We start from the raw sequence: 27,227 nt of genomic DNA, 5'->3' as shown, positions 1-27,227 counted from the left end.
TGGCAAAGTCAAACCTTGCCTCTGGGATTGCAGAAAGCTTTTAGGGCAGACAGAGCTTGGTGAGCACAACCAGCACTGTTCAAGGCCCAGACGTAAGAGATATGTGAACCCTTAAGGCTGTTATGCAACCTGTGATTTTTTGAGGACCAAAATTCTCTAGCGTAAAGCACATCTCTTCCATCTTTCTGCCCATTCTTGTTCCAGAGAGTTCTGCTTTTTCTTACAGCAGATGGACATTTGTGTGCATTTATATACATCTGTAAAAATGTAAATGTCCAGTGACCAAAGCATAGTGCACCACTAGGTGGCAATGCAATAAACCCAGGGAATAAATAGTTGCAGCAGCCGGACACTCCTCACTTTCTTAACGTGTGAAATTTTGGCCACCAAAGCCTAGAGTGACAATCCTAGGAGCTCTTGTTTGGCCTAACTAAGCAGAAGCGGTCTTGTGAGCAGTAGCAGGAGTCCCAGCATCAGCTACTGAAGTTCCCTCTTCTGAGGTTTAACAATTAGCCTGTAATTAACTGAAGCAGCAATTGTCATGCTACAGTCATAATGTTTAGCACAAGGCATAGGGCAACCTTTTTAAAATGTACCTCTCCTCAGTGAGGCATTACAGATATTATTTGGAATGTGTGAGGATTTTCATTTACTAAAGGAGTAGTTTTTGAGATTGAAAAAGACAATTATCAGCCCCTAATTGGCATTCAGTGTAATGTAATCCCTTAAACGGACCTAGTGAACTCTCTGGGAGCAGGGAGGTTTCATTAAGATACTCAGCCTGGATTTACTGATTTCAAGGGAAGTTCAAGCACATCATCAATTACTCTGCCGATTACCACCATTGCTGTGTACCTTTCTAGGCAGGTACCTGCTCAGCTGAGGGCACACATCCCTCCAAGGAGAGAGGGGAGGACCGAGGGCAGTAAGGTAGGACTTGTATCTCTCGGGGCTTTCAGGAGCCCCGTGCTCACAGAGCAAGCAGGGAGCCAGGGCACCCAGGACCTCTGCAAGCTGCCGTGCCTGGCTCGGTGTGCTCGGCACCTTCCATTGCATCTGGGTAGCTGTAGTTCTGCGTCTTAGAGACAGTGGGCTTTTTTCGCCTGTAAAATTATCAGCGTTGTTAGGATACGGCAGAGTGTTCTGTGCAGCATCAGATCCCTACCATCAGAAATGTGGCTGTGTCTTCTGCTCATGTGGTGGTGTGTGCTTTGAAGGTCTAGAAGCACTGCTTGTTATAATTCCAGATAATTTTTCTCCAATTTAGGTTGGAGGCAGAGAAATTAAAAAAAAAAACCAAAACAAAACAAACCCAAAACCAAAACAAAACCACTTGTTGCCCTCCCAAAGTCATTCCACTCATGCAGACATGGACAAACCTTACAAAGCCATGTCTCCATCCCTCCCCACCTCTCCTGCATGGAGCCGAGATCGTGTCTTGGCCCGGTTAGGTGACTGCGGCAGCCCTTGCCTTGGTGATAGCTGCTGTAATAGTTGGTCCCCAGACATATGCAAGGATCTGGATCTAGTTTCTCTTTTTTAGGTTGTAACTGTGCTTTCTCTGCGGGCATTGTCTAAAGATAAAGCAGCACATGGCGGATGATGAAATGAAGAATAGGCTGTGTAGAAGTGGCTGCTCTCTTCCGTATGTAATTCAAGGACTGTTTCTGGCGAGACCGCATCGCACGTCTGTCTCGGAGGATGGCAGTTCGTTCTCTATCTGGTTATACAGAAAGGGGTCACATTCCTATTTACAGCTGAAGGGGGTCACAGGCTGTCCCCATACCTCAAATGCTTGTTCTACATATTTCACAAGGAAAGGGTGCCATGCCCTTTATTTCACATATTGGTGCTGGGCAGCAGGAAGGCAGACAGCACACCTATGCAGCAGAGTTTCCTGCTAGATTTCCTCAGTTTGGGGAGAATTCAAACCCTCCTCACCTCCCAGAGCTAAGTAGCAATCTGTGATACCTGTGATTGCGTGTAGCACTGCTGCAGGACTGTTTCCAAGACCTACCTTAAATATATTTTTCCCAAAGGTCCAAATCCCTCTGACAGCAAGTTTCTTTCCTGCCACAGGATCTGTGCTCCTCTGGAGATCCTAAGCTCTACCTAGGTTGTATGGATCAATGCCGATATTGTCAGATTGTTGGGGCAGGAACATTTATTTGGAGGAAGATGTGGGGAACGAAGGGCACGAAAACTTCCTCATTCATGCCAAGTTTGGTCGGACACTGCTGCAATTGTGTATCCTTGTTGTAAAAGCATAAAGCATGGTACATTGGATTCCCACTCCCTGGGTTTGTTAGTGGCTCTTGTTTTAGAGCTGTGGAGTGAGCATACAGACTCTTAAGATATAGCACTTAATGGAGTTGACAGTGTTATAGTTGATTACTTCAGAGGGAGACAAAGGCTTCTTTTCCTTTTTTATGATTTGAATAATGATTAAGTTGAAGTCTGGGGGTACAAATCAAGTTGGTTTGTTTAATTGGTGATATAACACTGAAAATGTGAAATAAAGATATTCAAGTTAGGGTGTAATAAATCTTTCCTGTTTGTTGTCTGTGTGTTACTGCAGTTTACCCCAAGGCTATTTGTTTAAAATTCAAAGTATCATATGTTTCCTAGTGTGGGTCACAAAAGTAACCTTTGGGATAAGGAACTAACAGCTCATCTAAATGAGTCTGTTCATGTACACCTGACCTCTTTGAGATTGACTGATATACTGAAAATTAGAAATACAATTCTTATGTATTTTTTTTTACCCACTCCAGCAGTATGCATGGAGAGAGGCTGTGCAGTAAATTTTTCCTGTATGCTTTCCAACTGTTTAGTTATTTCCATCCTTCCTCAACTGACTATTTTTAAGGTTCTTTTTCACAGTTCCTATCGGGCCTCCGAGAGCTCCACTGCTGCCTGAAGCTGCCAAGTCAAAACCTTCTCCCCCCTCCCAACATACTCAAGTCCAACAATCTTATCTTGGTTTATCGCTCCTACCAGCTTTCGTCCTAGCTCCCTCAAATGGCGAGCAAAAGGAAGCAGTTGCTGGGACACAGAGATAAAAGAGAATAGAAGCAGGACATTTCACTAGGATTTAATGCATATTAAAACAGGGGATTAATGCATTTTCATTTCCACGTTGCTCTGTATGGGCATCTTACTGTACCTCTGGTGAAGTAAAGTGACCTTTAAATTTCTTCTGAGTGGATTGGGGAGAGAGCTCTGAGCACTTCTCAGAGTTGAAAGAGCTGAGTACTACAATATGTATCTGATGTCAGTGCAATGCTGATTTTTTTACTGAAGCTCTGTTTCTCCTCTTCTGCAGGGATTCCTGAAGAATGAAAAAGATAATGCATTGCTGTCAGCCATTGAAGAGTCTAGGAAGAGGGTAAGTTGGAAGCAAGCACCATTTTTTCCTTTAAAAAAAAAAGGGGGGGAGGGAGGATCCGTAAGGAATTAATAAATTAGATATTTAATGAACTCGTGGAATTTAAGAAGACTGTGTTGAGAATATAGAAAAATTAGACATTAGGAAATATTTGCTTAGAATTTCCAGAAGAAATACTTGTCAGTTGTATTTCAACTGCAGTATTTTGTAGGGTCAGGAGACTCACAGTGTTAAATCTGTTTGAACAGAGAAGCTGTTGTTCATAAGGCACGGCACACTTGCTCCAACCCTCTCAGCATGGATGCTGCCTCTTCTGGAGGTGATAATGCCTAGGACATGGGGTTTATTTCCTTTTTTGATCTGAGAAATGCCTTGTGCACTGACTTCCCAAACAGTGATGACACTCAGTTGTGTATTGTAGCTGTTTCTCCAGGTTACAGGAGTTGTTGAAGTACATACGACCACATTCAGGCCTACGCAGCAGAAGTGCTGCGAGGTTTAATTCTTGTGTCTGTAGAAGAGCCAGAACACCGTACTGCATCACAGTGTCCAAAGGAAATCTCTCATATAAGAAAAAAAAAAAGATTTTTTTGAAGCAGTACAAAGGAAAATGTTACAATAAGAAAGTAAGAGTTGTCACTTAGGCTCAGGGTTTGCTGAGTCCAGTTTTCTTCCCTTGAAAGGGACTGGTATTTAGACAGTCTGTAAGACAAAAAAGACAGAGTTAGCCTTCCTCCGTTCATCTCCTGTCTCTTCACCTCCAAGCAAGTAGTTGTTTTGAAGATTTTCTGAGCTGGAAGTTGTTTTCTGATGTGAAATTCATCTGATCCTGTTTCTGAATCTATTTATGCTTTTGGTATCTGTCATGCTCTGGGGCAATGATTTCCCCAACTGAATTATGCAGTGTGGAAAAATGCTTCCTGTTGTTTGTCTTAAAACTGCTGCTTGGAAATGTCATTGCATACTTCCTGGTGCTTATGGATTGTTTCCCTCCATATACACTTGGGGCATCAGGTTTAGAACTGAGCCTATGTTTCTTTCAAATGATAAGAAATAGTACTTAAGCATTATTAAATTATTTTAATTACGTATAATTATACTCTAATTATTGAAGCATATTTTAAAACCCTGTTGAAATTACATAGTGAAGGTAAGGATAAGACCTATATTCTACCATGAAAGTATAAAGTGAATTTGTATAATAAAACAAACACAAATCTATGCTCTAGTTGCATGCATGCACCATAATTAAATGTTTGCCAAATGTCACTGCCTCTTATCAATTCATTTATACTGGGGAATGTTTTGCCCCTTAATTGACAATATCCTAACACTGGGCTGTAACGAGATGAAAAACATATTCAGCCAACCAAGACATTTAGTTATGTACACTGCAGCACAAAGCTATGTGAAAGACAGAGAAGGTTGGGAAAGAGAAAGAAGTGGAAGATCCAATATAGCTTATTCTCTATTTAGAATTAGTGGAAATACTCTTATTTCCTGTCCCGGTATACTCAAGGCTGCTAGTTAGCATCACCCCAACAATAACAGGAAAGGTAGTGAAGCATCTTCTCTATCCTAATGCTATTGCCAAAATAAGGAATCTTGAGGGAAAAGCTGTTTCCTTCTATGAATTCCCCAATTGAATCTGAAGACAATGTAGCACATCAGCCATTTTAAAGGTGAAAGGATGTTTCTTCTTGGGATATGATTCTCCTACGTGCTTTCCTGAGTTACGATCCTGATGAGAGAGACTTTCTGATTCTTTGGCACTAGTTAATTTTCTGTAATACTTCTATTTTTATTTTATCCTATTTCCCATTTAAAAGAAAAACAGACTGGTAAAGTCAAATCTTTATAGCCTCCAGGGAGGTGAAAAGCTAGTTGCCATTAGAAAAGTTAGTCTCAGCAAACCGTGTGGATCAGTGATGACCTGGATATTGTGTCCATGCTGCTAAATTAAAGGAAGGAGCCTATCAATTTCCAGCCTGCTAAGTTTTGTGTGTATTGCAGTACCACAGAAGACACACAGATTCCCTGTTTTACCAGCTGGGTATGTGGGAGTTGTCTTAATTCCACACACACCTACTTTCTGAATCCCCTTGTACCTGAACAGGAAGCCTGTTAAAATAATATGCAGTACATCATTAGCTCTTGAGGGCTGACCTGGTTGATTTATCTAGTTGCTATTTTCTGTTTCATTTTTGAGCTTGTCTGTTAATAGCGGAGCTAGGTTTTTTGGTGTTCTATATGTTCCATAGCTGTTGTTCTTCTTCACCAACAGACTTTTGGTATGGCTGAGGAGTATCACCGAGAATCAATGCTGGTTGAATGGGAACAGGTGAAACAAAGGATTCTTCACACTCTGCTTGCGTCAGGGGAAGACGCTCTCGACTTCACCCAGGAAAATGAGGTAACTCTGTCTTTCTAAACACTGTGCATAATCACGCACATGTACACAGTTGGCACTCCAGCATTGCTGAAACAACCTCTGGATTATTCTGTAGCTACAACTGTGTGAAAATGAGACGTATCAAATCTCTATTTAATTTCAGAAGGGCTGTGACTAACAGAATGCATTGTCTAGCAAAATATCAAACCTGTATGATTGTTTTTATTGACTGATGGGTACAGGCAATGCAGCTCCTATTGCTGAAGCTATGTTTTAAGCAACGTATGTGCAAGCTGGAAATTTAAAGTCACACTAATGCATATTGGATCAATACACTCAGGGGACAGAAAACACGTTGGGGTGAACTTCACCTGCAGGAAACCTTTGCAATACTAATGAGACCAGACAGTTTCTCAGGTGTAACTGTGCTCACACGCAGGTCTTAAAGTGTCTCTTTCCATTATCACTGTGTGCTGGCCAGGATTTATGGCTTTTCTTAGGAGGCTGATGAAGTCTTTCAGGTTTCTTGGCAAAACCAGATGAACATTCAACAAAATAATAAAGAGGTAATATGCTTTCCTTTTTACCTTGAGCGCTCACATAGCGCAGATTCAAGTTTTGTGCCTCTAAGACCTCTAGTGTTCAGCAATTCAAGGGACCAAATCCTTTGGGCAAGACGGTCCCTGTGTTTGATGTAGAAAGCTGTTGACTAGCAACTTTAAACATTCCTTACCTTATGTTACAACTTAAAACATTACAGTTTATTCTCTTAAAGAAAATGCTCCAGTGACATGAGTAAAGCACAGTTATGTGCAGAGTTGTGGGAACTCCACCCCTCTGAGCTAGAGGCATCAGACATCGGCTGAGATCCCTGGAGCGCAAAGTTACATCACAGCCCCTGCAAGATGCTCCATGAAAACTGTAACCTTGAGAGGAGAGGCGATAGGGGCTGGGGGGATGCATGTTGCTGTGCTTTCAGGCACAAGTTTTTATAGACATGTTTTTCCCCTGCTCCCTTTTTTGGGGTGTTTTTTGTTTGTGTTGTTTTTTTTTTAAAATAAATTCTTGTTCATTGGAGTGACTTTATAAAGCTGCAAGTGCATTAAAATAAAAAAAAAGCCCTTGATGTTAATGGGGTATGACCTGTATAGGGATTTGGAAATAATTAAAGTTATTAATGAAATGTCCCTTTCCGATTACTGTTCTTTTAAATATAGGTTAATCCCAGTTAGCATACATCTTTTTATAGAAGCTCTTTCCCCAGAAAGTATTTTACTGATACTTTACTGTGACTTCTCAGAAGGTTGTCCAGCTTTCCAATATTAGAAATGCTAAATAATGCAGGCTGAATTCATTTAAAACTAGGAACAGCTATCCCATTATTTTAGGATGCAAGGCTGAAGACTTGACAGCTGTTCTGGTAGCTTCTAACGTCTCTGATTTGTGTGTGAGTTGCTGGTGTGGGGTTTTCCGTTCGAAGTGTGGATATTGACTGCTAGGAGAAGCAATTTAATAACCTACTCTGAAAAGGTAAAACCCCTTTTCTGATGTTTCTGTGTCAAATGGACACTGCCCCCAGTCCATGGCACTCAAGATGTCAAGCATCAAATTGGTGGGAAGGAGGAGGGGAAAAAACCAACCCTCTAACGTTTTTCATGAATGAGTTTAAAGACTCAATATACACTGTCACTCAGTAATACTCCACTCTCCGTTTCAAAGCACTCATAGTATTAGTATGTCATTTCAAGAGCATTTAAAATCCTTGATATATTCTAGTCTTAGCCTCAAGAAGTCAAAGGTCTGAGAGGTTTGAAGTGCATCTACTGTGTTAAAAGCCTGTTATCTAACCTCCCCACAGCAGGTTGTTCTTCTAAAGCCTTGTTCCAGTCAAATAAGTTTTTTGTGCGTGTGACACAAACACACACAGCCTGTAGAATATAGTAGAGGTTTAATTGATATCCTCTGGAGATGGAGAATCAACTGAAAAGGCACAGATCCAAACGCAGCAGGGGGCCGGTCTGCCTGCAAGCCAATTCTCAAGCTTTGGGCAAGCTAATTTGGGCAGAGTGAAATACCAACACATTATTCATAGAAATAAGACCAATTAACAGGCAAAGCTCATGATTCAGAGAAGCTAGCGCAAGTCTTGCCATTAGGGTTTTCTGCTCCCCCTTGTCCTCCAGCCTAGCATTCTTTCCATAAGGGAAAAACAGAGCTAACAAAAAGGTGCTTCTTGGGGGAAAAGGGAGGAAAGCCCAAGTTTTGTTTTCAAGGTATCAAACACCTATGCTCTCAAGGTGTTTGTTCCAATTCTTGTTCTGCTAGGTGCCAAAGCATTTCTTTTGTCCTCTTACTCCAGGTTTTTCTTTTCCACCCTCACCCCAAGCTCTTTCACTCCTGCTGTCAAGCAACCCGCTCCCACAATGACGGAGAGATGCTGTCACGCTCGGTTTCTGTTCTGCCCCTCTGTATCATGTCTTCATATCCCTTAAATCGCAAGGACTGCAAGGCGCTTTCCTCTCCCTCGCTGCACCGCAGTTTATTATGATGGTGTTTTCTCCAGCTCAGTCTCCTGCCTAGTTATTCACCGCATCTACTGGCCAAGCCATTTGGAGTGCTGACAAAATGTCTGCCCAGACTTCTGCTGAGGAATGTGCATATGCATATGAGGGTGATGAATAATGCATCTTTATACGCACGCAGTTTGGTGTGCAAGTGAAGCTGAATGCTCGACTGAGTACAAATGAAGGAGGACTCCTTTGAAAAGCAGCATCGTTAGGCTAAATGAATTTAAAAGATAAAAATGTGATGGCAGTGCAGTGTAGCTGCAGCTTTCACGAATGGATAATATTCAAAATGAATATTATAGTTCTGAAGAATGTTTTGGAAAGACCTGAATTCAGGGCAGGGAGAAGCAAATGTGGCTGATAAAAACAGCACAAGCCGTTTTAGCAGTATCAGACTAGAGATGCAGAAAGATATGTGTGTGTGCACTTGCACTTCTGCAGTGCATTACCTGTTTTTCTGTTTTTCCTTTTGCTGCTCCAGTTAAGCTTAAGAACCTGACCTGGAAGATGATTCTTCTCGTATGCACCTAGCTGCTGTTTTCAACACATCTTTCATAATCTTTTCCTTGCTTGAAAACTTGATAAGTTCTGACTTGCCACCACAGGATATCCTCCCCCTTCCCCAAATCCCCCCCTTAGCTTGTAGGGGATGCCTTTTCAAACGCTGTTGCCAGCTACAGAAGGATTGCCTACGCAGCTCTCCGTTTCTCCAATTCAGGGTGAAGCGTGGAAACGGCCTTCCCCGCGCTGACTCACTGCTTTGGTTTTCCTTTTGAAATTTCCTTTTAGCACAGCCATGAGATAGTTCAGTGAGCTAGTGCTTTTTTAAGTTTAATAATTCAAAGATGAAGCCAGAATGCAAGTATGAGATGGAAAAAATAGGAAATAAGCTTGCTCCCATGGCTCTTGGCATAGGAAAGAAAAGCAAGACAAATTCTGGAGTTCCTGAATTTTTTCCTTGCTGAAATGCCAAGTCGGTAGTGGGCATTTAAAGAGTGTAATTTCAATATGGCAGTTCTCAGCTGTGGCAGATTGTTCATGAGTGATCCTCAAAACATAACAGTGAGGGTAAAATTAAAATTGGAGAAAGGAAAGGAAAAAACCCAAACCCCAGAGCCGTTATTTCTTCGTTTCAGGCGTGCGCTTTTGAATTCAGATCCTTACCTGTGGGTTTTAACGCGTCAGTCATACACCGCTCTCTGGAGTGGCAGCCACGTGGATGCTCTTTGGTGCTGCAAAGCAGCAGCCGGAGAAGAAGGAACTAGATTCACAAAACAAAGCCCCGGTCTTTATGTTCCTGGTGTTTGGGCACTGGTTGAAAAGTGACACTAAGTCACAATGTACCCTTCTTCACTTGCTTTAGAAGGTGAAACCTCATCAGTAATTAATGACAACGTTCATAATTTAGTGTTACTTTAAATAACTCTGCAATTTATCTGGCACAGCACAGGGGAAGGCTGCAAAGCGCTATTTCTGCCATCATGTCTGTTTCCCAGGAAACCTGCTTTAACAGCTGCTTTGTTCTTTAGAACAAAGAATTTGTCGTTTTTTAGGTGGGTTTAAAGGAATTTGTCAGATGATTTGGCATTGAAAGAAAAATGCAAATGCTTCTGAATATCAGTATCCATTAGGAGTAACTGTGAAGAGTATTTTTAGTGTAAGTTCAGCTGCAAAAAGAAAAAGTGGGATTTCTTTTGAGTTTTTGGTAAGGCATTTTTATACTTGCCTAAGGTCTAAATGCATCTGCCTGATTTTATAATCAGGTTGGACATAATTTAAATTGCACTATTACTGAGCAATTAATGCAGTGATAAACTAATTCCAGCAATTTTAAAGGATTGTCCAGGTTCATCTTTGATACCTTCATTCATTTATATTTCACTGTATCAGGGACACACACAAATGTTGTTTGGGTTTTTTGTTTTATTCTGTAATCAACTGTACTGCTTTCTGCATAGCATAATCACAAATACCACAAAGTTCTTATAATTTCTCAATAGAGGCCAGTGCCCTTATCTTCACATAAAAATTCCTAGCTAACTCAGAACAGCTTCTTGGCCATTCCAGTTACGTCACTTTATTGGTCTTTAAATTTAGAATTGCAAAAATTTTCCTGATCAAAACTCCTGGACTAGGACAGTGGATAGCCATTGTCTTTGCAATAACATACCCTCATGAGTGTGAGAGAGGTCCTACACCATAGAAGATAACCTGGGTTAAACTGATGTCAAATTAAAATTATAAGCAATTGGGAATGACTGCGACACTGTTCAGTGCATAGACTGATCAGTAACATGTCTGGAAGTTTGTATGTTTGTATTATTTCATTTCAAAGTTGGGATACAAAAAAGTGAGATTCTTTTGAAGACCCTGTCAGCATTTTGTCCTCATTTGAAACAAACTGAATGATGACACTGTCTGGAGAAAAGCTACCTGTTTCTCAGATCTTTTCTTGAAATCCACGCAAGCCAGGTCATGGATGGAACGTTGGTCCTGCCGTGCTGTGGCCTAGCAGGTGTCAGCAAAGCTGAACTCTAAAGCTGATTAAACTGAAAACAATGATTTTTTTTCCATTGCATTTGGACTTTGTTGTCTTTTTGTGCAGGCAAGCAAGTCGGTCACATTTAACTGAACTCTTCCAGGAAAGACTAGAACATGTCCTTAGGCAGTACTTGAAGGTGATCCTATCTACACAATAAAGTACTGACATTCTGGGTTACTGATATAAGAAAAAGTAAAACTATTTGACAGTATTGCTAAGGTGCAGTGTAACAGCTAATGAGGATGCGCAGCTAGCTGTAACTGACTTTGATGGTAAAAAGCTTGATTTTAAAACTCTGCAGATGTAGCTGCTCTTTCCTGGAAAAAGTTACTGATTCCAGTTTAGAGGAATGTAGATGGACTTGAGTTATCTGGTGACAAACCAAGGCACAGCAAAGCCCCTTCTCACTGTTTGCTTACAACTGCTTTCCATATTTAGCTTATGTGCTTTGCATCCTCTCTCCTGGTGGAAGTAAACAACCATCTTAGATTCTCATAACTAGCTAAGCTAGACACCTGAAGTACCTCAGCAAGGTTTGTGCACAGAGGTGACATCTGTTACCAGACCAGCTATACCTGGGAGAGTCAAATGAGCTTTTGGGTTCCAAGTCTGAAATTCAAAGGCCGTTGCTTCAGTTTCAGACCTGAAAACGTGCTTGCTTTTCTGAAAGCTTGTCTGTTCCTCTTTGCTTGCTCCAACTATGTCAGTTGTAATAAATATGCTTCTATACTGAGCTTGTCTTGCTTTTATCTTCAGACCATTGTGGCTGTAGCACTGCTTATGAAGCAGCTGATATTAAAGGACTGCTTACCTCAAAAGGATCTGTCTTTAAAATGATTGCACTTTATTTTCAAACCCAAGACTTGCAATGCTGGTGCTGAAATGAAGAATTGCATTTTTAGGAAGCAGGAAACATAGGAGAGTATTACATACTTAATTAGGAGTATTCTTTCCCCCCTGAGTGGTGAACATCCATGTTCAGTAGTGGCTATACTGAAAACATATTTGTGATTTGTAGTGAACACTTACAAGGATAGCTTTATGCAGCATTAGAATATTATGTCAGTATTATATTGCAAGTTTTATAAAACAGTACAAATTTTCCATGCCATGACTCCATCTGCTGTTCCTCTACACTGAAAATATCTCAATCTTGACATAGTCTCTGGGGTAGGAAGATGATTTTTTTTCAGGTCGGTATATTGCCAGTGTCCTCCTTCTTCCTACAACTAACCAGCAATAGGGCACTTTTTGGCAGATAATTGAATGCTGCAGTCACATTTTGTGTCCGTGTCATGGCACTAGGACAAAACTGGAGTGTCAGCCTTGCTAGACTGGATCCATTGAGCCGGCTCATCGAATTCTGTGTCCTTGCTGCGATGGAGAGTCAGACTAGATGCTTCACAGTGAGATACTAACATGACAATCAGCAACCTTTCAAGAAACAAAAGGAAAGAATTATAAGATGCTATCGAGAGACACTGATGTCCTAATTTTAGAGAGCTAATGGTTGGTTTGTGCACTGAATAAGGAGGATTTCTGTCACTTTAGAAAGTTTAAGCTATATTGGGAAGATAATAGGGTATTGCAGTGAGACTATGCATTTTACTCGGTAGATAGTTCAAAACCCTGTTCTTAGTTCTGTCAGGAACATGGTTTGCTGTTTTTTAGGAGTAGATATGTTAGTAAAATGCATTGTAGTAATTTTATGTCTTATACCTTCCTATACGCTTCTCATTAAACAGCCTAGCTATGTTGGTGATTTGGGCCCTCCAGGTCGCAGCTCGTTGGACAGCGTGGAGATGGCGTATGCTCGGCAGGTGAGTGGAAATGAAAAAACACAGTCAAACATTGTTTTCTACACAGAGAGGGGTGGGAAAATTAAAGATCTGTGAGCGTAGTGTGTAAGGAGGTATGGCAGGTAAAACATGAAAATATCTGCCTGGGGTTAAAATGCAGTTGGAAAATACAGAAATTTAGCCTCACATTTTTTAGAAGTGTACTCATCTGTCTGCAACAGGATTTTTTTTTTGTCAAAAGGAGATCCTGAGCACCAGATATGACTGTAGAAATCATTTATGCTTGTAGAGTAAATTGAAACTCTTCTAACCTTTCAACAAAAATGTTTTTTAGAATTTATGTGTAACAGTTCGCAAATGAAGACTTTACATTCTCTTTATTCTCACATGTGGAAGATCACACTTCTGATCTGTGCGTGTAGGAAAAACATGCTGAAGTCTTAATCCTGATGTTTGTCAAATTATATCCCATTTTAACGGCATCGCTTACGAGAAGCTTTAGTGTATCAGCTATGAATTAATATGCCTGGTGGCATTAGACTCCCTCTGAAAATTTTCAGGGAAAACTGATAAACCTTTACATAACCAATTTGTTACTTTTGTTGTTTGAGATGATCTGTTTACCAGCACTGTTGGAAACATAAATGAAAGAGAAGGACTTAATTTTTTCAAAATGGAATATGTAAAACTACGAAGACAAAGCGTTGATGATTTGCACACAGTTACTGTGATTGTGTGCATTGGATCAGTCTTTGCTGAGCCAAATAGTAGCGTGTACATCTGTTTTTCTATGTCTGCGTTCAGTTATGGTAACTGCAAAGAAACGAATCGCAAAATAAGGTGTATGGTTGTGCTGATAAAGTGTACGTTTGATTTGGTGGTTGTTAACGTACGCTAATTTGTTCCATCTCTACTGTAATATTCCTGTATTAAGGATCTTCCTTGTGGCATAATTATATTCATACTTTGAGGCTGACGGCGTTGTTCCCTGATATTTTGTGGATATAGAAAGCTCAACCTCTCTAGCAGTGCTAGTAGCAGGGGCAGCTGCAAAGTCGCAGTGTCTTCCCCGTGGGTGGGCATGTGGGCTCTCATCAGGTTTACGGGCTGCATGCGGGCTGCTTGTGATGTGCCGTGGAGATGTGGCGTTTGTGGCCAGGCTTCTGCCACCAAAACACTTAGTGCAGCCACCATGTGCTCCCAGCGAGCCCTCTGGAGAAGCTGGCCTGGCTGAGCTGTCCTTAACGTCACCCTGCTTGAGTGCAAAAATACCTGGGTTTCAGCGCTGGGTATGGGGCTCCTATGGATTTCAGTGGGTAGTTTGGAGTCCTGGAGATCAGGCAGTCCATGCTGTTTCAGTTTATCATCAGCCATGAAATGTGTTTTAATTACACTGGAATGATTAATTGTTCTTCATGTCTAGTTCAAAATGTTTCACAGAAACATGGTGACGTCCACATATGTGATTTCACTGATGCTAGATTCTGATTGCAATCCTGAGCTCCGCATCTGTTCACATGCTGGGCATGTTGAAGTAGTAGTGCATGCAAGAAAAAGGACTTAAAGGACGATGGCACTGCGTTTCTAGTATTGAGAATGATTATTTTCAGAGATAGCTGGAAGGTCTTCAGGCTGAGAGTAGAATAAACAATAGTAGAAGTAGCTAAATTAAGACTAAGATTTAAATCAAAATGGGCGTGTGCATGTGTATGTATGTTTAAGGGCAGGTTTTCAAGGGCCAGGTTTCTGTTCTTATTTCCCTGACTCAGATTTCCCTGAATACTGCCACAAACCAGGAAAATTCTGTTTCTTTTATGCCAGCAGGTAGGAGGCTGCCATGCAGGGGAGTATCACAGCCATCCAGTTGTCAGGTCTCTTCTGAATCCTTGTCCTCCAACAATTAGCTGCAGTTAGTCTAACAGGGCATTCAGCGCAGTGCTTTGCCATGCAGAACCCCTGAATGACTGGATTGCTGCCCACCTTCAGGCAGGCCTGGGGCTTTGGTGTGTTGTAGAAGTGCGGTTGGTGTTGATGCCCATTTCTCTTGCGTTGGATTAGAAGTGGCTAATGTGGGAGGGAAGCAGAAGGGACTTGCTGGAGACACTCTGTTCTTGAAGCCTGGTTCAGATTTTGCTGCTGTGGCTGGGGAGGGGAGTAATATGTATTGTTAAACTTGCTTACTTTCAATATGTTTCAGATTTATATTTATAATGAGAAGATAGTGAATGGACATCTGCAGCCTAACCTGGTGGACCTTTGCGCTGCTGTTGCAGAACTGGATGATAAGGTACTGCCAGTGAGTTAACATAAGGAAATGTATTTAATCTGTTTTCAGCTGTGATTAACAGCCTGCTGACATTGGTAGAAAAGTACTGATATTGCCAAAAAAAATTGTACAGTTCCACAGAAAACACAAAGCCAATACTGGAATCTTCTCTAGTACAGCAGGGCCCACCTGTGATGAACTTGGTCATGGTGAAAATTTCTTAACACGGTGAGGAAGAAAAGAACCTGCTTTCACTGCAGTGTCCCATCATGACTGATGAGCTGCAGAGGAAAAAAATTGCTTTTCATTTTAAATGGCTTCTATCGTGTTTGGTTTACAAAATGTGGCCTCCTACTACCCTTTGAATGTATTTCGCTGTAGGTGAAGGGTCTTCAATCAGACCCTGCTGGAGCTGAAGTAGGCTCCCATAGCAAAGCGTAAAGCCCCTAGGATTGACTTTAAACCAATGATCTGCTTGCTTTTCTTTTTTTTCCCCACTCCTTTAATTGTGTTGCCTTGATCCACCCCAAAAAACCAAATGCACAAACCTGGCTGCCTTCAAGAAGTGCTTGGAGGAGAATACTGCAGGAGGGTCAAGTCATGAAAAAACTTTGCGAATGGGAAGAGCAAAAAGCTGTTCAGAAGCTGAGGGGCAAATGCTTCAGTCAGATCTGAATTACAGACGTGCATCTTTGCTTTGAACAGCTCTGTTCATTTTGCTAGGGACAGCACAGTGAGTTTCAATGTTCTTGCTGCTTTGAAGCACTGAGATCAAACACCTGCCCTTGCTGGAGCTAACAGTGCTGTTACTTCTCAGTATTTTGCTGTTTCAGCAGGGATAGTCTAGTCCTGTAGATACTGATACGATCTCGTCCTTACGGATGAGCAGACCTGGATGGCTTTCAACATTTTTTTCAGACCTGAGTCTTTGTCCAAGTCATCAGTGTCCTTCAGGCATTTCTCATCACAGCTGATTGCACAGCTTTCCAACGGCAGCCAGAGCAATTTCTTATATGGAAAGCTGAGGTTGTTGTGGTATTTATTGAGTGGGGTGTACTGCAAATGGGGAAGGAGTCTGAGCACCAAGTACCTAGCCTAGTTTTGGAAATCATTGTCAATCCTGAGTGACAATTGCAGGTACAGTATTTATAGCCATCTTCTTGTGCAAGAATTATGCAGAGAAGCATAAGAAGGGAAATTTGAATTCTGCATGACAGAAGTGGCTTATCTTCATGACTGTGTCCAGAATCTCCATTACAAATCTAAACTACATTACTCTTGTGTTTTTATACTTTTCTTAAGCATGAAAACACCGTGTAGGTCAAAACAGTGTTGCTTGTTCATCTCTCTACTAATTATTGTTGCATGGAATGGCTTGTTTATAGAACATCTCTGAGATGTGGGCCATGGTGAAACAAATGACCGATGTTACCCTGGTTCCTGCTAGCGATGCCTTGAAAGTCCGGACAAACATGGAGGTGCGCATGGAGTTCGTGAGGCAGGCTCTGCACTACCTAGAACAAAGGTAAGGTGAATGCTCTGGGTAGCACAATTTAATAGAGTTCCCTAATAATAAGCCAGAATGATTTTGTAATGCACACAAACATATTAACAAGGCAGCTGCCTCTTGCTGCTCACAGAAGTGTCTGTTGCCTGTCTTTTCTGTTCTGCAGGGCTTAGAGCAGCCACTTGAGTATAAAACCGTTTTAGTTAAAAACTGTTCTAGTTAAAATGGCCTTGAATCCATGGGGAGGTTGTTTAGAAGATGCAAAGACCTCTTATTCTTTCTTCTATGTTGCCCTTAAATATTCTATGTCTGTCATAGTGATAAGTGAAGATTTTTTCTTGTGGAAAGAGATCTATTTCCCCTCTGCAAAAAAATTCCCCTTTTCTATACTCCCTTTCTGATTGCTGATCACTGTCAGGAGCTAGTGCTGGGAGGAAGCGAGGACAGCAGTGGGCACAAATCTGGTGCAGCGAGTCAGGTTCTGATCATGCCATTTCTACACTGAAAGGTTTTTGTAAAATTTGAAGAGGCTGACACTGAGACATCTAGCAATGATTTTCAGACTCTGGAAAGTGGCTTACTGTCTGTATCAGCAAGTATCGTGGGGGCCTAAGCTCCTTGACCAAGAAAATGCTCAGAGAATTGCAGGCTGTGGAGCAGACAGAATGGTTGTAGAGAGAAAGCCCAAAGCTGAATCCCCGGATGGCTGTATTACCTATTCACTGCACATGTGGATATTGCCAGCAGTCTAGTTCAGCAGTGGAAAGCGAACAATAGCTGCAGTGTAGTGCGTGGGCATTTGTTACAGGTACAGATCTGCCATCCGAGCACAGACAGTGCCGTGCTCTGATACAGCACGCTGCGAAGAGATGTTTTTGCCTCCTGGCACAGCCTCTTCTTGGCCCCTGACAGTCGGTTGCCACGCCTCATCGGCACTCGTTGTCACCCAAGGGTGGTGGTGGCGTGCCTGCCTGTGCAGGGATGAACTGACACATCGGAAGGATCTTCTGTTTCCAGTTCTTCGGTCTCAGCAGTGTGCGATGAGCTAGTGACTCTTAACCTGATTTGCCAAATATCCAACTTGCTAAATTTTCACAGTGCCATTAACTGCTAACTGAATTAATTACATATAGCTCCCCCCAACTCTCCCAATTGTGGAAATTGGGCCCTTAAGGCTTGATAATTTTAAAAAAAAACAAAACCACAACAACCCTGTGCCTTGCTTTGTAGCTTTTCTTTCCTAGCAGGAATTGGCAAATACTGGGGTATTCCTAGCAGGAATTGGCTGCCTCACCAGCCCCTCACACGTATGAGGAGGAGATGTAGTGCTGCTCGCAGCTGTTCTTGCATTAATTGCTTTGGAGCAACTGTGATCTTAAGCCCTGAGGAGCATGTGCTTAACTCAGCCATGATGCCAAGATACACTGATGCTTGCCTATGTTTACATAGCCTTTCAGTTTTATAGTCTGCTGGTGCGCGAGTCTACCATGTGCTGCAGAGAAAAAGGAATTTCAGGTAATTTATTGCTGCTGCTTATATAGGTATTCCTTCAGTGTACAGATTTTTGAGACTCCTGCTTCTAAACATGAATATTTGTTAAATTGACCTGCCTTGATTAAGGCTTTGATGGGTTATTTTAGAAGGTGTTCTCAAAGCTGCCTTTACCAGTTGTTTTTCTCCTCGTTTCCTTTTTCTCTGTGATTTCCTTCTCGTAAATCCATGGCCCTCAAGTTTGTATTTATCCGTAGGGCGGGGAGAAGAGACAAACATATCTGTGGTGTTTAACTGTTATTTTGTGACAGGATTGAGAGGTAAAGTGTTAGGATGGAAAGGCTTTTTGCCAGTTATGTAATTGAGTTTAACTTACTACTAAGAGAACCTGATGAGGGGAACCTCATAACAGAGTTGAACCTGGAGCAGTACACCACAGACTCCAAACATGGTTTGGAGAAGTTTTTGCCTCATTTTGTTGTAATGATGATGTTTGAACATCAAGGTAATTTGCTTTAAATTGCTAATTCGGTTGGATCTGAAAAGCAGTGGATGTTTTTGTAGCAAGTATATTTCAGTCTGTTCACACGTTTGTTTTGTTTGTGTTGGTTTTCAGTTACAAAAATTACACCTTTGTGACAGTCTTTGGAAACTTGCACCAGGCTCAGCTGGGTGGAGTCCCAGGGACCTACCAACTAGTCCGCAGCTTCTTGAACATCAAACTCCCTGCGCCTGTCCCTGGTCTCCAGGTATGCCCATCACTTTCAGCAACTGAGCTAAAATAATAATGCAAATTTGTTTGCTCCAGCACAGCCAGGAAACTAGTGCAGCATCCAGTGTTTTTTCTATTGTTTAAACTGCTTTTAGGGCAGCAGGCTCTTATTCCTTTTCTATAATTTTTCATTAGGAAAATGGAAGATAGACAAAATTAGTTTGAGTTCAGAGCTAGTCCCAAAGCATGGTGGTTCTCAGTAGTTTTGAGTTCTAAATTCTAGAAATTATGGTCTCTTCTGATGGTCTTTTTCGAGGTCAACAAGCACGTATTAGAATACGTTACGATGTTTTAAAAAAGCAGTAACTTTCCCTGTTTTGCTTTTTCTCTTTTTTTTTTGCAGTTATTATAACATGATGACACCAGTTATTGATGACTAAATATGTAATGAATTAATCTGAATTGTAGCCTGAGCCTTTTATTTAGGAATATGAATAAAATCCTGCTCGCCTGCACATAGTAGAAAGTGCATAGCTGTGCACCTACAAAATTACCAGATAAACAGGCAGGCTGGGTTGAAAAATAAAAGTAAAAGGAAATAATAACAAATTATAACATTGGAGACCACATAACTGAGTCTAGCTGTCCTTTTCTTACCTGCTGAGATCCGTGATTAGTTTTGATATCTTTCTTTTTCAGTACAAATGTTTTAATGCTTCGGTGGTCTAATCCAAATCCACCTCCTGGATGGGGAGGATATCTGTATGCTAGTTCTGGGATTGTCAGAACCTCACCCAGAACTGAAATCTGGGCAAGCAGAAGAGTCCCATCCTTGTGCACAGCTTTCACAGGACTTAAACCTCATGACCTCTGGCTTCTGTAACACGAACAGAATTTTTTACCAAAATCAGTGTGTGGATATAAGGGCAGAAATAATGAATGAGGCAAATGATAAAGAAAATTAATTCAAATATGCTGCTTTTTTAAAAAAATTATTTCTTACTTTATTTTCAGGATGGTGAGGTGGAAGGCCATCCTGTCTGGGCACTGATTTACTACTGCATGCGCTGTGGAGATTTGACTGCAGCCATGCATGTGGTGAAACGGGCACAGCACCAGCTGGGAGAGTTTAAAACCTGGTTCCAGGAGTACATGCACAGTAAAGATAAAAGGTAATTGGGAACTAGGAAAGATCTTTGTGAGGGGTGGGAGTTGCCGTGGAGTAGTGAAATAATCAGTGGCTTGGTAGAAATATAAGAAGCTCAGGTCTCTTCTGGTGGTAATGGCTGCCTGGTGTTTATATTGCCTACCTAAATTACATGTAAGAAGTTTGCGTATTTTAATTTGTGGCTTTGAAGTCTAGAAATCTCCATAGAGAAAGAGTTGTTTGAAAGTATGCGAAAATTTACATTTCAAAAATAATACAGTGGTGTAGCTTTGCTTTTTTATCATAGAATCTGCCCTGTGTAACGGTAGGATACCACATACAATAGATCAGATTTAGTCTGCCGTCACGAATCCTGTGTCTTTTTATTTCCCCTGTCACTTATTTTAGTTGAAGTTCCTTTGGGGAACGCTTTTTACTAGACCTGTTTTCATAAGAATGCCACACAATAAAAGCAAGCAGTGTTTGTTAGAGGCCTTTAGAGGCATTCACTCTCACATCTTTCTTGTGCTTATTCTCCTCTTCCAGTTTTTGCTATCCATCACTTGACAGAGGCCACTGGCCAAACTACTGATTATGTGGTTGCAAGAAGTTGAGTTAGTGCATCTTGAGGTGTGCTCAGAACTTCGCTGTGGTGTTTTATCTTTCCACTTGCGATGAATTTCAAACAAGCGCACGGTCAGCTATTGCATTATAGCTGTGCTCCCTTCAGGGGAATGGCACTGTGCTAAGGTACTGGCTGAAATTGGGGGAAACGGGAGGGCCCAGGTAAGTGCTAGGACATGAACCTGTAATATCCCACCTCAGCTTATGACAAATTTCGTTCGTATGTGGGAAGCCCTCATCCTGCAATATATTGAATGTATTGTGGCTCTTCAGGTATGAAAATGTGAGGAAGAACATCAGTTTGCATGTCTTAAAACTGAGAGGAAAAAAAAATCGAGTGCCATTTACCGAGTAGTGTACGCCATGTTATTCTTCTATAAATTAACCTGGTTTGTAGAGAGCGTCTAGGAGTGCTCATTATAAGAAGATTGTTCCAGAAATCTTAGTGAAGGTACTGTAATTGTTTTCATTGCAGATACTTTAATGAGATACAGTATAATTGATTTATTTTGGTTTTATTACAGCTATGAAAAGGTACTCTGCCTACCGATTTGACAAACAATGTCTTAGTCTAGGAGAACACTTTATTGATTCAATTCTGTAAAATTCTTTGCAAGAGGGTATAAGAAATAGAATGACAAAGAACATTATAACGGTATTTAATGATAAAGATGAAAGTGTCTCTCCTAAAAGACTTCATGGTACAACGACCTGCTCACTTCTTAGTTACTAACCCAAAGAGTTCCAAAGACTTTGAGCTCTCTTTTTCTGAAATGATGAAATAGCAGAGTCAGACAAAAATAGCTCATCTACCACAATATTAATGCATCCCTAAAGAGACGGTCATCTAATTTTTTTTTTTTCCCCCTGCAATGAGTATTTGAAGATGATCCTCCGTGACTTTAATTATACGTTTAAATTCATGCGTGCAAAATTTTTACCTACAGATGTAAATAGAAAGTGCAAGAAATACCGGCCAGTGCTTACTGTCATTATACCTTTGCTGTGAATATGCACCTATTTACATTGATTTGTATCCAGGTTTCCTCATGCAGGGAAAGATGGGTTTCATGTCTTTTCCTTCAATCTTGTTTTTTTCCTTAGACTATCTCCTGCCACAGAAAATAAACTGCGTCTTCATTACAGACGAGCTCTGAGAAATAATACTGACCCATACAAAAGGGCTGTTTATTGTATTATTGGCCGTTGTGACATTACAGATAACCAGAGTGAAGTTGCTGATAAAACGGAAGATTATCTTTGGCTAAAAGTAAGTGTGGTGTTGGGGTTGTGGTGGTTTTTCTTTTTTTTAAGAACAGGTCTAAAAGGTATTGCATTTCTGCACTGCTCTGCTAACCTCCCTACTTCTAGGTCTGGTGTTTTGCATCACTGTAATACATGTGACTTGACCTTGCAGGTGGTGAAGGGCTGGGAACCCAAGTCCCAGAGCTACTCTGTTACCCTCTGCACTATCAGGTGTTAATCTGGGAACACTTGTCTTTAGAAGTGTCATGTTCTTCATTTGACACTGATCTTTGTCAGCTGTTTTGACAAGTAGTATTAGCTTGCTACAGTGAGGATCCTTTGACTTTTCCTTTCTGGATGGATTATGGCTGAAACGTTGGTGTCAATTGGCAGAAGAAGATGCTGTCAATGTCTCTGTAGTCCAAAGTCCTTACAGTTTTGGTGGGGGCATGATAGACACTGGTCAGTACCCATTTCTCTCCTTTATCAGAAAGAGGGAGTAGAATGATGTATTTGTAAAGACTGGGTAAAAAAATATTGCTTTTAGTTATTGCTTGGTGAGTGTTCAGAGTCCCAGCATCGGAGTTTGATGGCATGGACAGATACAAGAGGACCCTTGGGTTATATCTGCATGGATTTCTGCTGTTGCTACGTTAGAGATCTTTGCTTCCCAGCAATGGATGGACCTGATGTTGTGACTAGAAGTAGTTTCTAGTCAGTTGGTGAAATCTTAGGAGGGGCTTCAGATGGGACGAATGTCTTCTGAATGCATCCCTTCTTCAAGGTGAAGTTGAAATACCTGCTTCTTTTTTTGGATGTGTTTTTAGCTGAACCAAGTGTGTTTTGACGATAATGGCGCAAGTTCTCCACAAGACCGACTAACACTATCACAGTTCCAGAAGCAACTGCTAGAAGACTATGGTAAGAAACTGCAAATAGATGCGTTACTTGGGCCTCTGCTTTTCTGCTTAGGGCTCTTTCCAATTGTTATTACACAAACCCCAGACTCCACGTAAAGTCCTATAGCTCTCCACTAGTGACAGGCATCTTTAGGGTGTTCATGGACAGCCTGCTTCCCTGGAGTAATGGCAGACTTCAGTAAGACACGATGAATGAGTCCTGTGTGTTCCCAGCAATCGAGAGAGTGAATATTTATCTGTGAACAACACTGCTGCTGTTTGTACTTTATCCATACTAAATTATGGATTGCTTTCTCTCACCATAAATATGCTAAGGTCTTTTAGCAAAACTTCCAACTTTTGGAATACAGAACAGAAAAGCAATGATTACCTAATGTAGGCATGTATTTCCAAGGCTTTTCTCTGTGTGCATCCATTGTTCATTGTTTCCCTTAAATTACTATTTCAGGTGATTTTCTGGGGACCCAAATCACAGTTTCTTCCACTTCAGAAAGTTTTAGGAACGTCCACAGCCCAAGAGAGTACCTTTTCCCGTAATCGTCTTCCAATGAATCAAAATTAGGTCACTTGGACTACCCAAAACATACAGAATTTGATTCTTCACAGCCATCTAGTTTGTAGCATCACTCACACCCTGATAAAAATTTGTGGAAGAGAAATACAATAAGCTACCATTGGTGTCACTCAGTAGGAAAATCCAGGGTTTTAACATTATTTGTACCACTTGGCATAAGTATAAATGAAGACAAAAAGTTGTGGTCTTTAGAGAATCTGTTGCAGTCTATCAGAGTTGATAGTTCGTTGTCTGGAAAGAGCAAAGGAACTTTTTTGAGTGACTGTTATGCTGTGGTCTTTTGTGGTACATTTGCAGTGGAACAGTTATAGATAAGCCACTGAGGTGTGTTTAGATGTTCAGTTTTGTCTAGTGTGTTTGTTTCTATTGGCACTGAATAAGCAATAGTGATGCACTGTGACAGGAAGCATCCACTGTCAGTGATCTCTGATTGCAAAATCATTGTCACTTACACTCTGTGTGTTGTGTTTTTTTTTTTTTCAGGTGAATCACATTTTGCAGTGAACCAGCAGCCTTTCCTCTACTTCCAAGTATTGTTCTTGACAGCACAGTTTGAAGCTGCAATTGCTTTTCTCTTCCGGACAGAGCGCTTGCGTTGTCATGCAGTTCATGTTGCGTTGGTCCTGTTTGAGTTAAAATTGCTCCTGAAATCTTCTGGGCAGAGTGCACAGCTGTGTAGGTCCTGCACATTTACTTTACAATAAAGGAATGTTTTCTGAGCCCTAGAGCTTTAGACACTGCAGGTCTATGTAATAGATCAAACAAGCAGCATTTATCAGAACAATCTCCCAGAAGTTAATTGTTTTAGTTGCATTAGAGCTCTGGATCATGGCTCTGACTAATTTGAGATGAAGATCAGAGCAACGTTTCCTGGCATTAGATTCTCTGATAGTGTTGTTTCTGACATTACAGTAAGCCATGAAGCTGGTGACCCTCCTGGCATCAGGCGTCTAAATTTTGTGCGGCTTTTGATGCTTTACACCCGTAAGTTTGAATCAACGGATCCAAGGGAAGCTCTGCAGTATTTTTACTTTCTCAGGTAGGAGCTAATACATGTCTCTAGATTTTCTCCTAGTTACTATTGCTTAATTATTCTTATCTGGGAAGTCCTCAGAAACAGGAGTACCTTCCTCCTTCCCTTTTTTTTGTAGGAATGAGAAGGACAGCCAAGGAGAGAATATGTTCTTGCGTTGCGTTAGTGAACTCGTAATTGAAAGCAGAGAGGTATGTTTGGCCATATTTTGCCTTCCTCACTTAAACTGAAATTCATTTCTTCGTTGAAATCTTTATTAGGCAGGACAGTCTTAAGCAGCTGTTTACTCTTTCTGCCTGATGCAGACCTAGATGATGGGAGGTCTCGCAATGACCATATGTTTAAGATATTTAATCACGTCTTTTTGCCTGTTATTTACATACAAATAATTTTGACATCGATCACTGTTTTTCATTCATCCATGACTGCATCTTTGTACTTAGTAAATATGTTGTGAAATATGTTCAATTCATCTCTCTATTTTTGTTTCCTTTTTTCTTACTTTACATCTGTGTGGATATAGTTTGATATGATTCTTGGAAAGCTGGAAAACGATGGCAGTAGGAAGGTGAGTTGACAATTTATGTTTATATTTTACATAAAAAGTACAAACTATATGTGATTTCCAAAGTAGTTGTGAGGGCTATCTTGCTTTTCTTTATTTTTCACCAGCCAAATTATTACTGTGTTTGAATACATACAAGTTCTCCAAGTATGAGATCCTTTTACAGAATAATCTATGACCTGCCCTAACAGAAGGCAGGTCAGGAACCTCAGGGCAAACTATGTCCCTGTGGACAGTCGATGTAAATAAAGAAACAAATGGCATGAGGTAACTTCAGTGAGATCAGAATTTCATCTTTACAGTAGGAAATGGAATTTAGTACACATAAGTAAAAAGCAATTAGTAAAAATGGCTTGCTTGTAAGTGGGTGTGAGACTCTTCTGTTAACTGAAGTGTGTGTGTGAAAACTATCTATATGACATTATCCTCATTCACCTCAGAGGAGAAATGTATTGTAGCCCATTAAAATTCTTGTAATTAAGGGAGCAAGGGCTAACGGACCACTGGCATAGCGACAACTGATCTGTCCTCTCCGTATAGATGAGCGTAAGCATTGGATCAAAGATCAGCCATTTTTAGTTGTGATGGATCTTTCTTCTGCTGTAAAACCAGTAATCTAAAAGTAAAATGTAAGCTTACACGGTCATAAGATAAAGGAAACCTTAGGGTTTCACCTGAAAAGAGGAGAGTGCATGCAAATGATTAAAATTTTAGATAATCAATGAAGTTTTTCTGTTCGCTGCAGCAACTTTGGAACCTTTCTGTGTAAAGCAGATTCCGGAATCATTTAAATTTTAATTTTAAGATTAGGGCTCATGCTGCAGTCATTGCTCCTGTCAAAAAAAAAAAAGGGGAAAAAAAAGTTATTTCTGGCAGGATTTTCTTTTAGATGCTTTTGTTCTGTCAGTTTAAAAGCGGTGAGATTGTACACACGAGAGCAAGGTAACTCAGTAATCTTTACAAATATTTTTTCATTTTCCAGTTCTTTGTAGGATGGATAGTTTTTAGATTATACCATTAATGGTTAATTCTGTTTTCTTGAGTTTACTCAACTCCTTTTAAATGTAACTGTATTCTTGTGTTTCTTTGGTATGAAACCAGCAATCTTAGTTTTAAAATAAATTCCTCTAAATGATATAGTCTTATTTTTACATCCTCAACTACAGTAAAATCCTTTCCAGATATCCCTGACTCTTTCGTCCCTTTTATTCTACTTGTGTTAATTGTTTCTTTTAAAATTCTTGTTGCCCTTTCATTTATCCATGTAAGATTTCACTTCCAACCTGTCATGCCAATATACACAAACATCATCCCTGGAGACCCTGGCACGTTATATGCTGAAGTCTTTTGTGTTTTCTTCTCCTCTGTAATGTGTCATCAGCAATTAAAATAATTTAGAATTTGACCTGTTATCTGGGTCATTTTGAATGAATTAGAAACTGCAGATGTCTCAGTGCTGACTCCGTTTTGGAGAAAGTCTCTCTCACAAGAGCTCTTTCTATTTTTAACATGTCCCTTTTGCGTGTTCCATGGAAATGTACAGGCCATTCTAATCATAATCCAACATGTAAAATATTCATTGCCTTGACAGATTATTCAGGAGTTTTTAAGCATTCTGATTTCTCTTCTCTTCTCTCCTTCCGTTTTTGTCTCACCTCTTTAGCCTGGAGTGATAGACAAGTTTACAAGTGACACAAAACCCATTATTAACAAAGTGGCTTCTGCAGCAGAAAATAAAGGATTGTTTGAAGAAGCTGCAAAACTCTATGACCTTGCAAAGGTAAATATCTTCTATGTGCTGCCTTAAATATGTACCTGGTTCACCATTTTTTTCCAAACATTTTCCCTGTGATTAGGAGGTTAAATTTCATCTTGAAGATTGAATTATTCAAGCAGATTATTTCTGCTGCTGTTAAAGCTGCATGGAGAGGGGTTTCAGTGAGCAAACCCAGGTGGATTGTACTCTAACCCATTCTGATTTAAGATGTCCTGGTTCTTGATCAATGTGGTCTTTTGAAGAGATTGCCTCATGCCTGATTTTATTCTTGTTAGTGAAGTTATTTACCTGGAGTGTGCTCTTCCAATTTCATAGATACTGATTTGAAGTCTAAAATAGTTGGGCTTTATAGTGAGTACTCTTGTTTCCTTTTGAAGTATATTTGAAATAAAAGTGGATACAACCATAGCCACTGTTTTAAAGGAAAATTAGGGGAAAATACTTTTTCACATGAACCAGCAGCATTATGTTGCTCAGAGCTAATATGATCTTGACTCTTTATGGGAGGGAGGCATCTCTGAGCTTGCAGTAGGCACCACTGCATGAGACCTTCTGCTTTTTCAATGAGATTAAAAAATGCTCCTTTTATTTGTGTGTAACTTTAATACCAACAGAACCCTGACAAAGTTTTAGAACTGATGAACAAGCTCCTCAGTCCCGTTGTTCCCCAGATCGGCA

At 40.6% G+C, this 27,227-nt stretch overlaps 1 protein-coding gene across 1 annotated transcript in view; it reads left to right on the top strand.

Moving 5' to 3' along the window:
- Positions 1–3,325: 3,325 nt before the first annotated feature.
- LOC104075031 (nuclear pore complex protein Nup93-like) overlaps positions 3,326–27,227 on the top strand; it is a 32,459-nt gene continuing 8,557 nt past the window's right edge. The window contains 15 exon segments of the mRNA XM_009575380.1: positions 3,326–3,388; positions 5,673–5,801; positions 12,635–12,709; positions 14,886–14,975; positions 16,340–16,479; positions 18,569–18,701; positions 19,679–19,836; positions 21,540–21,705; positions 22,508–22,601; positions 23,658–23,849; positions 24,087–24,213; positions 24,326–24,398; positions 24,731–24,775; positions 26,436–26,552; positions 27,164–27,227. The exon segment at positions 27,164–27,227 is cut by the window's right edge and continues 11 nt beyond it. Coding sequence (XP_009573675.1) covers positions 5,682–5,801; positions 12,635–12,709; positions 14,886–14,975; positions 16,340–16,479; positions 18,569–18,701; positions 19,679–19,836; positions 21,540–21,705; positions 22,508–22,601; positions 23,658–23,849; positions 24,087–24,213; positions 24,326–24,398; positions 24,731–24,775; positions 26,436–26,552; positions 27,164–27,227 — 1,594 coding nt within the window. The 5' untranslated portion in view covers positions 3,326–3,388; positions 5,673–5,681.

This window comes from Fulmarus glacialis, unplaced genomic scaffold (genome assembly GCF_000690835.1).
Source record: "Fulmarus glacialis isolate BGI_N327 unplaced genomic scaffold, ASM69083v1 scaffold25460, whole genome shotgun sequence".
NCBI classification, from domain to species: domain Eukaryota; kingdom Metazoa; phylum Chordata; class Aves; order Procellariiformes; family Procellariidae; genus Fulmarus; species Fulmarus glacialis.
This window is presented reverse-complemented; position numbering and strand designations above follow the sequence as displayed.